The sequence below is a fragment of the Camelus bactrianus genome, chromosome 29, assembly GCF_048773025.1.
Source record: "Camelus bactrianus isolate YW-2024 breed Bactrian camel chromosome 29, ASM4877302v1, whole genome shotgun sequence".
NCBI lineage: Eukaryota > Metazoa > Chordata > Mammalia > Artiodactyla > Camelidae > Camelus > Camelus bactrianus.
The window spans coordinates 23565010-23583196 of NC_133567.1; the positions used below are offsets into that span (position 1 = coordinate 23565010).

The 18187-nt window shown below is 32.7% G+C and overlaps 1 protein-coding gene across 1 annotated transcript in view; it reads left to right on the top strand.

Annotated features, from left to right (window-relative positions):
* Window positions 1–18187, top strand: part of CNBD1 (cyclic nucleotide binding domain containing 1) — a 210926-nt gene that overhangs the window by 146984 nt on the left and 45755 nt on the right. The window contains exon 7 of the mRNA XM_010952168.1: window positions 5656–5849. Coding sequence (XP_010950470.1) covers window positions 5656–5849 — 194 coding nt within the window. The remainder of the gene's footprint in view (window positions 1–5655; window positions 5850–18187) is intronic.

Consider the following 18187-nt stretch of genomic DNA (forward strand, 5'->3'; position numbering starts at 1 on the left):
ATATATACCCCTTAAATGTGTCACTTGATGAGATTTGGCAAATACTGTAACCCAAACCCCTATCAAGATACAGAACTTCACTATGACCTTGGAAAGTTCTTTCCATGTGTCTTCCCAATCTCTGGCCCACCCACCAGAGGCAACTGCTCTTCTTTCTTTTCTTTTGCCAGTATAAATCAGTTTTACATGATGTGTTTAGAACTTTATATTGAAAACAAACAATGTCTACTCTTTTAGGAAAGCCCTCTTTTAATCAGCATAATATTTTTAAGATTAATTTTTGTCACATGAATCAATAGTTTGTTCATTTTTATGGCTGAGTAGTATTCCATTGTATGTATATACCGGAGATTGTTTGTACATTTTCTTCTGAATGGACACCTAAGCCATTTACAGCTTTTAGCTACTCAGGTACAGATGCTGGTAACATTCTTGTATGAGTTCTTTTTTGGACTTTTGCTTTCATTGCTTCTGAGTAAATACCTTGGAGCTGAATTACTGAGGCATAGGTTAGATATGTGTGCCACTTTATAAGAAACTTCCAAACAGTTTTACAAAGCAATTGTATAATTTTACACTTCCATCAAAAATGTATGAAAATTCCACTTGTTTCACATTCTTGCCAGTATTTTTTCCTGTCTTTTTAATTTTGACAATTCTAGTTTCTCTCTTTCTCTCTCTCTCTGTTTCAAGATAAATGCACTTATTAAAAATTCTGGTTTGTAAAATATGGACTGTTCTTATTTTTTTCCTTGCATTCTTTCTGTACTCTTACATTTTGGATAAATTATTTTTAGTAATAAGGTTTATTATGTTTAAAATAAACTTAGCTAAAAAACACTTGTCAATGTTATGCAAGTAATTATAGTCCTTGAAGCTTGTGATAAAATTTCCAGGAATTTCATTACATAAAGATGTTAATGATGATAATATACTATATCCCAAAGCAATTAAAGTAAAGATAATGTTTTCTGAAAATTGTGTTAAATACCTGAAGAAACGATCCAAGGGATGATGAAGAAACTAAAAACAAAGAGTTATGTGAGATTTTTTTTAACATTTTTTATTGATTTATAATCATTTTACAATGTTGTGTCAAATTCCAGTGTAGAGCACAATTTTTCAGTTATATATGAACATATATATTCATTGTCACATTTTTTTCTCTGTGAGCTACCATAAGATCTTGTATATATTTCCCTGTGCTATACAGTACAATCTTGTTTACCTATTCTATAATTTTGAAATCCCAGAGATGTTTAAATAAAATATTTTGCACATTTTATATTAGAAGTATTTCCATTTTAATATAATTTAATATGATTTAAGTATTACTAACTGATTTAAATATTGTATCTGTATTTCTAAAAGTTTATGAATTCAAGTTAGCCAAAATGTTTAAAAATAATCTTTCATTGGTAAAATTTGGTTATATATTAGCTTTGAAATTTATAATTTATTTAAACTCGTTAGTAGTAATTCCAACAAAAAAATTATATTCACTGAATAGTTGATAAGATAAAAAAATACATGTAGATAATTTGATTTAGCATGATAAGTTTTGAATTGAAAGTTGAGCCTAGAAATATGTGACTCTTCCAAGATAATGAATGCAACACTGAGACCAAATCCAGGCCTTACTTCTCCTCTTAAACCTACATTTGGCCCATTTATAGTACCTTATTTTGAAAAGAAAGAATAATCAATATGTAGTAAACTATTTAAAATGATACCTACCTAAAAACCTAAATGTACGCCCAGAAACCATAAAACTCCTACAAAAGAACAAGGGCAGAACCCTCTTTGACAAAAATTGTAGCAATATTTTTCTGGATCTGTTTCCTAAAACAAAGGAAACAAAAGCAAAAAACAAATAGGATCTAATTAAACTTAAAAGCCTTTGCAGTAAATGAAACCATCAACAAAACAAAAAGACAACCTACTGAATGGGAGAAAATATTTGCAAATGATATAACTTTTATATAAATGAATTCAATATCCAAAATACATAAGTAGCTCATACAACTCAACACCAAGAAAACAAACAACCCAGTTAAAAAGTTGGGTAGAAGAACTGAATAGACATTTCTCCAAAGAAGACATACAGGCAGCCAACAGGTACAGGAAACAATGCTCGACATTGCTAATCTTCAAAAAAATGCCAATTAAAACCACAGCGAGCTACTACTTCACATTGGTTAGAATGGCTATCATCAAAAAGATCAGAAGTAACAAATGCTGGCAAAGATGTGGAGAAAAGGGAACCTTTGTACACTGTTGGTAAGAATGTAAAACAGAGCAGCCAGTATGGAAAACAGTATGGCAGTTTCTCAAAAAACTAAAAATATAAAAACTAGTATATGACCCAGCAATTCCACTTCTGGGTATTTATCTGAAAAAAACAAAACACTAATTTGAAAAGATACATGCACCCCAGTGTTTATAACACCATTATTTACAATAACCAAGATATGAGAGCAAGCTAAATGTCTAACTAAAAATGAATTGATAAAGATGTCATTCAAACACACACACACACATGCGTGCATGTGCGTGTGCGTGCGCACACACACGCTAGAATACTATTCAGGCATTAAAAAGGAATATTTTTCCCATTTGCAGCAACATGGATAGACTTGGAGGGTATTATGTTAAGTCAGAGAAAGTCAAATATTATATGATTATCACTTGTATGTGGAATCTAAAAAATAAAACAAACTAATGAATATAACAAAAAAGAAACAGACTCACATATAGAGAACAAACAAGTGGTTACCAGTGGGGAAAGGGAAAGGGGGGCAAAATATGGGTAGGGGATTAAGAATTACAAACTACTATGTGTAAAATAAATAAACTACAGGGATATATAGTGTGACACAGGGAATGTAGCCAAAATTTTATAGTAACTAGAAATGGAATATAACCTTTAATGACTATGTTGTATACCTGAAACATATAATATTGTACAGCAGCTATACCTCAATAAAATGATGTATCTACCTAATAGTAATAAAAACATTTTCTTTTAAAATATAGCCTCCCCCCTTTGCCTTTCAAAGAGTTATCTTTTTGTGTGTGTGTTTGTGTGTGTGTATATATATATATATATACACACATATATATATAAAATTCAAGTATAGTCAGTTTACAATGTTGTGGCCATCTCTGGTGTACAGCACAATGCTTCAGTCATACATGAACATACATATATTCATTTCCATATTCGTTTTCACCATGTTACTACAAGATGCTGAATATAGTTCCGTGTACTATATAGCATAAACTTATTGTTTATTTATTTTATATATATTAGCTAGTATCTGCCAATCTCAAACTCCCAATTTATCCCTTCCCAGCCCCTTTCCCCTTGCTAACCATACATTTTTTTTCCTATGTCTGTGTCTGTCTCTCCTTTGTAAATTTATATTTTTTAAGATTCCACATATAAGTGATATCATATGGTATTTTTCTTTCTCTTTCTGGCTTACCAGCTATCATCTTTTATATAAATGGAGTTAGCAGCTCCCAGTATAGCTTAATTTGACTGTTTTTTTTTTTTGTAAGTGTAATTTGAAGATTGATAAAATATTATGACCCAAAATATTTTCCATGGATCTCAAATTCCCTTTATTATTTAAATTCCTTAGTGCCTCCTTAATAGAGTAGATATTTTCATATGTAAATGTGAAAATTAATGCATTGTAAGAAGAGATTATTTAGTCAAATTCACTGTTACTGGGCAAAGCCTGAAGGAAAAGGAAGATGTTCCCCAGAGGAACAGAGGAGTTATATTCATCAGTAAGGCGAACATATTTTCTGGGTAAAGTTAAGTGAAATTCCAACAATATTCACACAGAAATGTGTTCAGCTGTTAGTAAGACTGAAATAGAGGACCCTAGTGTACAAAATAATTCAGGTTTATTTGTGTTATGTAATGAGAAGTCACAAGACAACAAGACAGGCGGTTTAAAGGTGTGGGGTGAGGTCTCTGAGATTCTACGTGTCTCTTCCTTTTAGTTATAAGATGCTTGCCCGAGCTCCAGTATCATTTCTCTGTTCTAGGTAGCAAGGAAAAGGGGTGGTGTGCACATGCATAAAGCACAAACCCTCCCAATGATTTATTAATCAAAATGATGTCACGTGGCCATACGAGAGAGTGTCTGGGAAATGCAATTTTTAAACCGGCACATGCAACATCCAGTAAAATTGTGGGGAAGGAAAAAGAGAGGGTTTATATGGAGTAGGCAGATAAGAGCCCTGACAATAAAGTTATTTCACACAGTGGATTTCTTTTCATAGCTTTTATTCTATACTAAGAAGTGGCAGTTGCTCTATTAAAAAACAGAATATAAATGTATATTTTGGAACATGCCTTTCCCCCAAATGCATTCTTCCTCTGTGTAATTGGTCAAAACCATTACTAGTTTTACAAAATGTTAATTCCCTTCTAACTTTACAGTGTACACACTACAATATAGTTCTCATACAGCTCATATGATAGCCATTAAAAAGCAATGTTTCTGCTATGCCCTTGCTGCACAGATTAGATGTTCAATAAGAAATGATATTGCACTACCCAGGAAGAATCTATTTTAAGCTCAGTCTAAGCTGAGAAAATATTTTTATAAAAATCACTCTCCTGTAGTCACCATGTACAGATGGTGACCAAAAGTGCCCCACTAATAAGGACTCATTTTAGGAAAAAAAGCAGGGAAAGCAAGCAATCAGTATGTCGTAGGGCATAAAAAGAAACACAACTGTCCATTAAAATCAGTTCACAAAGTTTCTATTCACAGCGAGTTAATAAGCAAAGTGTAAGAAAAGATCTTCTCATAGCATCTGAATAATTAGCTCCAATCCTATGAAATGATGTAGAAGATTGAGAAATGGAGAGACTCTATCCAGTTCTCATGCCCTGCGTCTTCAAAACGCCAGGCTTCAGAACTAAAACGGACGCATTCAAACTAAAACGTTGTATTCAAAATGCTCACAAGTGTGTAAACCTGCCAGACCTACAGGCACAGAGGTGAACTTTAGGAATTGGGATTAGATGACCAATTGTGGAGAGTTATAATATGCAGGAGGAGAAATACTGAAAAAAAAAAAACAAAACCCTTTTTCCTAGTAATGATCAATTTCCCTTTCCATACTATATTCTTTACTCAGTTCTATGAGTGATCGTCATCCTGTCCAGAGTAAAGCTAAGTGACAATTAATAGTAGGGTATATATTGCTACTTATATAAAACAGGCAGAATGGCATTTTTGAGGGGGAGGTAAACATTTTGAAAAGCTCGAGGACTATTCTGGTCCTGTTTTTCTAATGATGTCTTAAATCTATTAATCATGATATGCCACCATGGTTCTTTTCTAGAATTTATTGGAGGATTGATTACTGTAAATAATTGTCAGAAAACGTAGTTGAAATGTGCAGATATGTCTTTATCGTTTTTGTTATTTGAGTAAATTATCTATAAATTATTTGTGATGCCTAAATGTTGCATTAAAGTCCCTGTCATTGTATCAACTAAAAGAAATTTGGTAAAAGCGAGGCAATTGTATACGCATTGTAGTCATATTTATATCAAAGGGTCTGGGAAATAAATATACAGTGTACCCACTACAGTTTATCTCGTTTGGCTTCATTTTGTCTCAGTGGTTGGAAATGATGGATTTTATGTAATCCTGAAAGGCGTAGCTCGACCTCGAACACAGATGTATAAAAATCTGATTGAAGAAAATGAGCCAACAGCTTCTTTCATACCTCAAAATTTCCACAGCTTCGCTTTCAGTGAAGAGCTCAGAGACTCTGTAGTGTCTGCGATGCACATACCTTCTTGTGACCCCGTGGTAAGAAATGAATATTTGCTTTTTCCATAAGCAACAAGGTATTGTTATTATAACAAAGAATTATATCTCTTCCAGGTATTTAAATCTAAATATCTTAGGTGACTTCTGAAATATTCAAGATAATACATCTTTTAAAAATAAAAGTTATACTGTTAACATTGAACTTGAAGTGTGTTTAAACAGATATAATGAGGGATGTCTTCCACAACATACTGCCTACTGGCTGGTGTTGTGTCGTATATTTAATTCCTGAGACTAAGCCAGTGTGATTGGATCACTTAATGAGGAAGGAGGGTAATTTTCAGATAATGGAAAGGGAGCACAGAGGATAGATCATGAAGGGCTTTTAAGATCAAGTGAAGAATGTGTGCTTATGCTGTTTATCTCATGGGTAATGCTAAGGTCATCAAGGGGTTAATTCCATTACAATCAGCAAGTCTCACTTAAAGTCTTTTGCTTATGTGTAATATTTCAACTATCAGATGGTGAAAATTAAAGTTCAATATCTTTCTGGATCTCTGGATACTCCCCATGAGAATCAGATCTGGTTGATTAGAATTGTGGCTAAAAAGTCAGTTTTAGATTTAGGATGGTCAAGATGTTTAAAGGAGAAAAATTCCAAAGGAACCAGCTAAAACCGAATTATGTAGCACTGTGGATTGAAGTCAGGAAAACCTAGAATATTCTCAGATTCTGGAAAAATGAGTATGGATAAAACCAATGAAGACAGACAAGGATAAAAAATGAGATAAGAACACAAAAAGTATATATGTATATATATATATATAGAGAGAGAGAGAGAGAGAGAGTTGTTGATTACACATGAATGGGTCATGTTTCTAATCTGTCTTGATAGGAATGGAAAATGCATTCACCACTCAGTGGCCACATACCATGTACATAATACCTTTTTGATCTGCTTTAGGAAAAAAAAATACTACATTTGGAACAGCAGCTATAATTAAGGCTACTTCTTGGTTGACTTTGTAGTAGTCAACTCCAATCCTCCAGGATCTATTTGTTTTTGTTTGTTTGTTTTGTTTTTTTAAACAATTTTTATTGAGTTATAGTCATTTTACAATGTTGTGTCAAATTCCAGTGTAGAGCACAATTCTTCAGTTATACATAACATACATATATTCATTGTTACATTTTTTTTCGCTGTGAGCTACCACAAGATCTTGTATATGTTTCCCCATGCTATAAGGATCTATTTGTTTTTTTGAAGACAAAACTCAAGAATTAAATAAGGATAAAATGGGGCTACCATCTCTGAATCCTGTATTAGGTCTATGAGGGCAATATAATTTCTGTTATCCCACATGGACTGTTGTATTAGGGGTTTTTTTTAGCTTTATTGAGGTGTAATTGACAAGTGAAATCTGTGTATGTTGAAAGTGTACATCTTGATGTTTTGATGTATGTATATATTGTGAAATGATCACAGTGAAGCTAATAAGCATATCCATTATCTCACTAGCTTTGTGTGTTTGTTGTGAGAACACTTAGTATCTATTTTCCTAGCAAAGTTCAAGTGTGCAATACATTACGATTGACTACAGTCACCATGCTGTACATTACATCTCCAAGACTTACTCATCTGTTTTCATTTCTTTAGATGTCTACAAAGAATGGGATTGCAGGATTGCATGGTTTCTGTTTTTAATTTTTTTGTAGGGGGAACTCCATACTGTTTTTATAATGGCTATACCAATTTACGTGACGACCAGCAGTGTACAAGGATTTGCTTACCACCACATCTTCTCCAACATTAACCTTTTTGTCTTTTTGATAATAGCCATTCTAACAGGTGTGAGGTGATGTCTCATTGTGCTTTTGATTTTAATTTCCTTGATGATTAGTGATGCTGAGCATCTTTTCAAGCACTTGTTTGCTATTTTTATGTCTTCTTTTCAGAAATGTCTTTTTAGGTCCTTTTCCCATTTTTTAGATTGAGTTGTTTCTTTGCTATTGAATTGTGTGGGTTCCTTGTATATTTTGGATATTAACCCCTTATCTGATATATAGTTTGAAAATATTTTCTCTCATTATATGGGTTGCCTTTTCATTTTGTTTGTTGTTTCCTTTTCTGTGAAGTAGCGTCTGAGTTTAATATAGTTCCACTTGGTGTTTATTACTTTTGTTGCTTGTACTTTGGGCATTGTGTCTAAAATTATGGACTTTGGGTAAATATCATGTATCAATTTGGATTCACTTTTGCTTAAAACAAAACATTTTGGTGAGTGATGTTGATCATGAGGGATATGCATGTGTGAGGGTAGCGGGTATTTGGTAAATCTTTGTACCTTTCTCTCAATGGCATCTAAAATTGCTCTAAATATACAGTCTCAAGAAACAGTACTGGGGCATAGCAGTTGAGACTCAAGGAGCCAAGGGACAGTCTGAAGTCAGTGAAGGGGTCAGGGAGGGAAAGGGATGAGGCATGGAAGGTGAAGAAAAGGCCACAGGAAATAAGTCTTAGAAGGTATAGGAAATAAATGCTGTACATGTCAACAATCGATTGAGTAGTTATAATTTTATTTTCTGTTAATGACCAGATCTAATTATGCCATGCATGAAATTAGAGCTATCCTGTAAAGAGAGAAGACGTGATTACAGTTATTGAGGGAAAAGGGTCAGAGAAATAAAGATAAAGTCATTTGGAATAACTTGTTTCTGTCATTTGATACGTAGATTTGAGACTTAAATTTTTCAAGAATCTGTAAGTGCAATCAGTTTTTTAAAAAAATAATGAGTGTCAAAGTGAATGCCCGAGATGATCATTTTTCAACATCCATGAACTGTGTTTTGCTCACCTATCCTGTGCCTGGCTCTGAGCATACACGGGTAGCATGAAGGAGGATTAGGCTCGAAACCAAACTGCCCGAATCCCAGTACTGACTCCTGCCACTTACGAGCTGTGTGGCCTTGGGCAACTTACATAGCCCTCTGAATCTCACTTTTGTCCTTTTGAAAATGAGGATCCTAACAAACTCATATTGTAGGGATGTTCTGAGGACTCAGTGAGCTCATATTTGTGAAGTCCTGAGTCTGCCTAATATCAGGAAACAGTTCATGCCTTTATTAAATAGGAAAAAACACAACAGACTGATGCTGCAAGATTAATGTATAGAAACAGTGTCTATTTTTCTCATAATACAATACAAAAATACAAAGTACTTAGTCCGCAGTTAACTATAAAAGCATCATGTAGCATTTTGAACCCAAGCCTTCAGGGTGGCTCTCCCCTTGGCCAGCTCTGGGAAACTGTAATTGACTAATCTCGCCAGTCCCAGACTGTTGTGCAGGTGAAGTGTCTCACCGCTGCCAATGTCCCACATCTCCTGATAGCGTATTTCCTTTTCAACAAATCCATCACTTCTTGCCCTCTTGGAGCCAAGAATTTGAGTACTAACGTTCTTCCTTCCCATGTCTAAAAATCAGTCATTTTGAAAAAAAAAAAAGAAACCCAAAACAACACAAATGATTTTTATTTGGTTGGATATAGCAAATTTCTCTCCACTAGCACCATACATATTTAAAGTGTTCTTTTGAGATTCTTGACAGCTTGGGAAAACACATAGTAATAAATTCTTTGAAGTTCGCTGTATGTTTGGCTTAGAAGTTCCTCCAGCAGGTTGCCTTCCGTAGCATGCTGTTTTCCCCCAGAGTTGTTTGATTCCCCCCGTTTGTTCAAGCAAGAAACAATCTTAATGTTTTATTCAAGTGTACATTGAGATTTCAATTTTCCCTGCGTTCTTTGTAATATTGCTTTCTTACTATACTATTTCTTACTATACCATTTGAAATTAAACCACCAATTGTTTTGAGATGTATGTGAGTATAGACATACTATGAAAATTAAGCACCATTTTTTGGGGGGGGATGGTTTGTTTATTTATGGGACTAGGTTTGACCATGAAAATATTTCCTTGGTGATTGGTGTATTCCTCATAGATTCATTACTGCCACAGGTTTGAGGATTCCAGTGGAAGTATCACAGGCCTGAAGTGTGTGCTTCAGTCTAACTCACTGATGGCAAAAATCCAAGTACATTTAGGTATAGTTCAAGAACCATGCTTAGTCCCTAATAAATTCTTTATTAGGTGCAGGAGGGAGAATGGCCCTTCCCCTTTAATAACATTGTTTTTCAATTATAGATTTTATTCTTCTACTTTTTATCTCTGCTTTTAAGAATCTCATTAATATATGCTCTAGTCAAAGGCAGAAATATAAACTTTCAGTTTGGTCCAGCCAGTTGAGGTAGATCATCATGAAATTTACCACTTTTTACCAATTTACCACTAGATGAAATAAATAAATATACAGCTAACTGATTATACTATTCAAAATCTTTAAATGCTTTAAAAGTTCCTTAACTGTTCTGATAAATGACTATATTTTGGCATTTTCCTATGGTCAGTTCAGTTCCACAGACATTTTTGGGTACCTCCTATGTATTTGGTAGTGAGATAAATAAAAAGTGGTCTTGATCCTGGAGGAGACGATGATGTGGTAGGGATGGCGGGAAATGCAGCTGATCACTTGAGTTTAATCCTATGGTCAGGATAACTATTTTAGTAAGTAGTAAGCACAGCTCACCGTGGGAGCAAAATGTTGGAGCACCAGACCCTGACTTGAGAATAAGGAATGAACTTCCTTGGTTTAAGTGGAACTACTTTGATCCATTGTATGATATCACTTGAAAAGAATGATCAAAATCATAGTGGCATATAGTGGTCTCAACCCTGACTGTCTCTCTTCAGTTAAAAATAATGTTTGTATTTACTTTAGTGTCTTTGTTAGCTGTGATCACCATAATTCACTTCTCTTTTGTAAGGTTATCATTTGTGTGGAGACTTTGTGTGTGTATGTGTAATAATACTGAAAATTAAGTTTGGAAATTGGTTTTTTTTTTCCCAAATAACTTTTTAAGAAAATGCTCTAACCCATCTTTGAAAATCTGTTTGATTAAGTCAAACTGAATGAAATAAATACATAACTAATTGATGATACTAACCAAAATCAGCAAGAAAATATTTAATAAAGGTTTTAGTAAACCTTCCTTGTAATAGATTCTAGTTGGTGACAGTTCCTTAAAAATGTAACTAAAACTTCATAAGTGTTATGTTTAAATATGTTTATAAACATATAAATAAATACACAATCATTTTCAGATAAACTCTGTAATAATTTTCCTAAAGAATTCGCTTTGTATCCACATAGAGTAATCTCTCATCTAGAGAATAGGTTTGTCAGTTTCTTCTATTATTAACAGAGTGATAGACCCAAAGGCCTTTATAGCAGGCCCAATAAATTTTACTAAGGCAAGCTATTCTCAAGCTTTATCTTTTACTCCTAAATAAGTATTTACTCCTAAATAAGATGTTTACATAACATAGTTTATTTATAGTTAACATATAAATAAAGTAAGTCTGGAAATTAGATTTCCAAGACCATAGAAAACTAGATGTAAAACATTGACAGGGAATAGAGGAAGCTACTATAGAAGAAAACATATCAATTAAAAAAAACTGATACTGCAATTTTTAAAATTTAACTTATATGAATATCATATCTTTGTAATACTCTTATATCCTGTAACATATCATATAAAATAATACTATTATTATATGTTAAATATTAAAAATCACCTTCACATATATTGTAGCATATAATTATGCTACATATTCTTAAAATTAAAAATAGATAATAATAAAGACTATGGGGATTTAATAATATGAGTGAAGCTCTATATTTGAGGTGGCAAAGCCAGGACCTTAGGCCAAATCTGGACTACAGTAGATGTTTTTTGTGAATAAGGTTTTATTAGGACACAATCACACCCATTTGTTTTATATATATTTATGTGTATATATATATATATATATATACATACACATATATGGCACACAAATCACATTTTCTATGTATGTATCTTAGAGAAATAGCTATATATGAAATGAGGATGTGTGTACAATAATGCTTATATCATCACTGTGTCATAGCCAAACACTGGTAACGATACAAATGTTCATCTGCAAAACAGTGAATAAATAATTTGAGAATAGTCATACAGCAGTGAGAAAGAAATGGGCTACAGGAACATAATTACATTTCAAAAGGTTTATATTTGGCAAAATACAAAAAACTGTTTATTCTAACAATATTTTAAATAATGTGAAGAAATAGATAAAACCATAGTTAATTTTTTAGGGCTGTATACAATTGTACTAAGAAAAAGTTTAAAATTTAATATCCTAAAAGTTAGTATAATGGCTACCTCTCTATCTAAATAGGAAAGTTTGGTTTTCATAGCTAGATAGTAGGCACACAGAGGTTCATTTAGTCATTAATTTAAATTAATTTGATTTTTATTGAAGTAGAGTTGTTTTACAATATTATATTAGTTTCAAGTGTACAACATAGTGATTCAGTATTTTTATAGATCATACTCCATTTAAGTTATTATAAAACAATGGCTATATTTTCCTGTACTGTACAATATATCCTTGTTACTTAATGATTTTATTCATAGCAGTTTGTATCTCTTCACTCTATACCCCTATCTTGCCCCTTCCCATTTCCCTCTCCCCACTGAACCATTAGTTTGTTCTCTGTGTATCTGAGTCTGTTTCTATTTTGTTATATACATTAATTTATTTTTTAGATTCCACACGTAAATGATAACCTAGAGTATTTGTCTTTGTCTGACTTATTTAACTAAATGTAATAATCTTTAGGTCCGTCCACATTGTTGCAAATTGCAGAATATCATTATTTTATGTGGCTAAGTAATATTCCACTGTATATATGTACCATATATTCCTTATTTATTTATATGTTGATGGTACGTAGGTTGCTTCCATATCTTGGCTATTGTAAACAACATTGCTGTGATCATTGGGGTTTATGTATCTTTTCAAACTTGTGTTTTGATTTTCTTCAGATATACACCCAGGGTGGAAATGCTGGATCATACGGTAGTTCTATTTTTAGTTTTTTGAGGAACTTTCATACTGTTTTCCACAGTGGCTGCACCAATTTACATTCCCTCCGATAGTGTACAAGGGTTCCTTTTTCTCTACATCCTTGTTAACATTTGTTATTTGTAGACTTTTTGATGATAGCCATTCTAACAGGTATGAGGTGCTAGCTCATAGTGACTGTGATTTGCACTTTTCTGTTGATAAGCAATGTTGAGCATCTTTTCATGTGGCTGTTGTCCATCTGTATGTCTTCCTTGGAAAAACGTCTATTCAGATCTTCTGCCCATTTTTAAATAAGGTTGTTTGGGGGCTTTCTGATATTGGGTTGAATGAGCTGTTTATTTATTTTAGATATGAACTCCTAATTGGTTATGGTATTCGCAAATATTTTCTCCCATTCAGTAGGCTGTCTTTTTGGTTTGTTGATGGTTTCCTTTACTGTGCAAAAGCTTGTAAGTCTAATTAGGTCCCACTTGTTTAATTTTGCTTTTGTTTTCATTACTGTGGGAGACAGGTACAAAAAAATATTGCTGCAAGTTATGTCAAAGAGTGTAGTGTTCTGCCTATGTTTTTCTCTAGGAGTTTTACATTTAGCATCAGTTTTTACATTTAGGTCTTCAATCTATTTTGAGTTTATTTTTGTATTTGGTATGAGGAAATGTTCTGATCTTATTTTTTACGTGTATGTGTCTGGCTTTACCAACAACTACTTATTAAAAAGATTATCTTCTTTTCAATGTATACCCTTGCCTCCTTTGTTATAGATTAATTGACTTTAGATAGATGCATGACTCTATTTCTGAGTACTCTTTTTTGTTCATTGATCTATGTGTCTATTTTGGTGCTAGTACCATGCTGTTTTGGTTACTGTAGCTTTGTAGTATAGCCTGAAGTCTTCAGAGGGTGATACTTCCTGCTTTGTTCTTTTTCCTCAAAATTGCTTTGGTAATTTGAGTCTTCTGTGAGTCCATATACATTTTATGATTATTCTAGTTCTGTGAAAAATATCATGGGTATTTTGATAGGGATTGCATTAAATCTGTAGATTGCTTTAGGTAATGTGGTCTTTTTAATATTAATAAATAAGTTCAGTAAAGTTGCAGGAGACAAGACTAATTTTTTCTTAATTTTTTGATACTTCTAGGCTACACAGTTTGTGAGTTTTTCAAGTTGTTACAAATCTCTAAAATTTTTTCCAATATATTTATTTTTAAAATTCTGTACATATATGGACCCATGCAGTACAAACCCATGTTGTTCCAGGGTCAACTGTACATTGCAAAGCTTAAAAAAAATAGGCTATATGGTTATAAAAGTAGAGAGTATATTTTTAAAAAAAAATATTGTTTGGTGAATATGGAAAAGCCCCAAATGCAATTTAAAGTACTTATTTTTACTACGAGCAAAAATGTAAATACTAAATCATTTTCACATTCAGATTAGGATGACACAGTTATTTTACTTCACACCTAAGCTTATTCAACTGAATCTTCTTTGTAAGAACACATTAAATTCAGAATAAATGGATACATGAACCATTGTATTCAGTGTTATGTGGAGGAAATGCTCTATTTTGAATATAAAATCAGGAAACACTGTTTCTGGTCTATCAGAAAAGGAGAAAGTCTGCTCTATAAAGCTACCAAAATAACTCATCTTTTATATAAGGTTCAAATCACATCAAAGCAATTAATTTAAAAATTAATAAACCATACAACACATGAATGATGCTAACTCGTTAAGGCAGTCTGTATTTTATAACCGCAATAGCTTCTGGCCATGTGATGAGCATTTATGTATGAATACACATAAAGTATGCATTTCAACATATGCTCTATTAATTTTTTACTGAATGTTATATGCTAATTTTTTTAAAGTTTATGACTATTTAAATTAGAAGCTAACATTTTCTTTAGCTGACATTGAATTTCATTGTATAATTCAGAGATATTTTTAGTTCTTAGTGCTTCTCTTAAATTCTTGTGACTATAACACTCATATTTTTTGCAATATAACATCTCCGTATGGAAGAGCAGTTTTACTAAACAGGATGTTAAAATGATTATTTCTTGTGATTAAATGGTGCACTGCTACATATCAGATAGGTTAACTTCTCCCTTATAAAATCTCAAATAATAGAGGTATAAAGATTATTTTTCTCATCTATAACTAGTCAGCATTACAAATTAAGCATCAAAAATGTTTAGAAAATTATGAAATGTATTTTGTCTAAATGTTATTTTTCAATTAGTTGGTCAAATTTTTGAAAAATTATTCTGATTTCATTGAACATTCAATATTTCCAAATTAGATTTATGAAACTGCAGAATCATGCTGGGAAAATCCTTTGGAATTCAGTTCAGTCAGTTACGACTTTCTAACTACATAGAAAAAAAGTTATATCTCCTAAGTATTAAGTTAAAACTCCAAATCTAACAAGACAGAAAAAAGGAGACTGTTTTTCCTTTTGGTGCTGATGGTAATGTATGAAGTTGGTCTCTCTGAAACATAAAAAATTAATGCTGAAGGAAATACCTGGAATCCACTGGAGATTCTGTTTATGGTTATCAGTTGAGCTGTGCTTATGTGCTAATAAGATGCAGTCTGGGCTGTTCAGAAGAATTTACATTGTAAATGATGTGACATTTATATCAGGAACACATTTCCCAAGAGTTCTTCAGGTACTTTTTTTCTTCACTTTTCCACCCCTTTTCTGAACTCCTAGATATATCTGTTATATGAACTAAAAAAGTATATAGTTCTTTAAAAGCCTTTGAAAATAAATTTAATTCACAAATAAACAACACATACACATATATGACATATAAAACCTGCAAAATAGCAATCAGTACTAAGTACTCACAGACTCTCATTACTATCTGATGTGTACAAATAGATGGAGAGTTCTGAAGGCATTTGAGAGCAACCAAAGGAACCAGGATTTAAAGGGCCATGATTCAAGAAAGAAGAGAAATGCATTGCTTTGAACCAGACATTTCCTCTTTCTTTTCTTTTGGGGAATCTGCCAATTTGTAAGCATCATAGGAATGAGCAACTAAGGAAAGAGCAATGAATCAGAACTTTCAGGAGTCTTAGAGTACCAGAGTGACAAAATTTGAATTTAGTTTACCTAGGCAGTCAAGGCTTGAGAGGCCAAGATACCGGACAAAGAAAATCAGAGGAAAGGGAGCTTGGTACCCTGTCATCCTTTAGGCATTTGCCTAATCCTGTTTCACAAAATAAGAAGCCAAACACTGTAAATCTCTGTATATCAGAGCCAATAGGAGGTAGATAGATGATAGATAGATGATAAATAGATAGATGATAGGTAGGTAGATGATAGGTAGATAGATGATAGATAGATAGATACATGATAGATAGACAGATGATAGATACATGATAGATAGATGATAGAAAGATAATAGATATATAGATGATAGAGAGATAGACAGATGATAGGTAGATAGATGATAGATAGATAGAAGATAGATATAAGAAATTGGCTCAAGCAGTTATGGAGGCTGGCAAGTTCAAAATCTATGACCAATATCCACTTTGAGTCTGAAGGCTGGCTACTGCTGTAGAACCAGGAATTGCTGATGTTTATTTAGGATAATCAGTTTAAGGGTCAATGGGCAGGAAAATTCTCCCTGATTTGGAAGTGGGTCAGCCTTTTGTAGTTTTTCTGAAATAATATTTTTTTTCTACCTGAAGTCTTTCACCTTGGGACTCCTTTTAGTGCAGGTCTCCTGGCAATGAGAGCTCTCTCTACTATTTGTCTGAACACATCTTTATTTTGCCTTTATTTAAAAATTATTTTTCCACTGGTTTTAGAAGTCTAGGTTGCCAGTTATTTTTATCTCGATACTTTAAGAAATGTCATTCCATGTTTTCTGACACAATCATCTGTTGAGAAAGCATTAAAATTTCCCCTTTAGCATATTGCGTCTTTTCTATCTACTTCAACTTTAAGATTTTCGCTGACTTTGGTTTTCATTAGTTTTTAACGTGTCCAGGTGTGATTACCTAGCTTGTAATTCATACAGAAACTAGAACCTGTTGTTTGATGTCTTTCCACTCTCAGGAAAAAAAATTTAAACGAATGCTACTTCAGGAAATACCAAATATTGTTTCTGGCCAATTCTTATTCCTCTTTCTTAAACTTTTTATTACAAACTTGTCAGCCTTTTATTCTATTCAGGCCTTCAACTGAATAGTTGAGGCCACTGCATTATGGACAGCAATCTGCTTTACTCGGTCTACTAATTTAAAGGTTCATCTCCTCCAAAACCACCCTTCTAGAAATAGCCAGAATAATGTTTTGCTCAAAGATCTGGGAACTCCATGGTCCAGTCAAATTAATGATTACATAAAATTAATGATCACAGAACCCAAGTAAAAATATGCAGCTACAAATCTAGCAAGAAGAATTGTCATCAGTTTCACAGCATGACAGATTGAGTTGTGTGTCTGCCAAGAATAAGAGGTTCTGATAAACATGTTAGTCTATCAATAGAAACCCAGGACAAAAATCAGCCTCAAAACATCTCAATTCTTCATTGTATTATATTAATCTGCTATATACTAATTGACTGTCAGTACAAAAACAAAACATCTCAGAGAATGATATCATCTAGAGTCCTAACAGTTTTTTGTACTCATTGAATAAAAAATTACCAAGAAGGGCAGTATGTAAGACAAAATAACAAAAACTCAGGAGAAAAAAGCAATACAGCTAACTCATGGGTAATATAGTTATGGGAGTTATAGGTTTAAAATAATTGTGATTGTATTTTGAAGAAAACAGATGAAAGGAGAATTTTACTATAAAACTGAAATTGTTAAAAAAAAATTGAGACTTCGTAATTTAACAATATAATAACAAATTAATAACTCAATAAATGTCTTTATCAGCAGATTAGATACAACAGAAGAGATTTACTGAATTGGAAAACAGATTCATAGAAAATATTACAAGTAACTTTGAAGAGAAAAAAGATAAATGATACAGAAAAGAGTATAAAATAGATAATGAGGTGATAAAAAATTCTGACAAGTTTATAATAAAAATTTTAAGAAAGAGAGGAATAAGAATCTGCTGGAAACAATATTTGGTATTTCCTGAAGTAGCATTCGTTTAAATTTTTTTTTTCTTGAGAGTGGAAAGACATCAAACAACAGGTTCCAGTTTCTGTATGAATTACAAGCTAGGTAATTACACCTGGACACGTTAAAAACTAATGAAAACCAAAGTCAGCGAAAATCTTAAAGTTGAAGTAGATAGAAAAGACGCAATATGCTAAAGGGGAAATTTTAATGCTTTCTCAACAGATGATTGTGTCAGAAAAC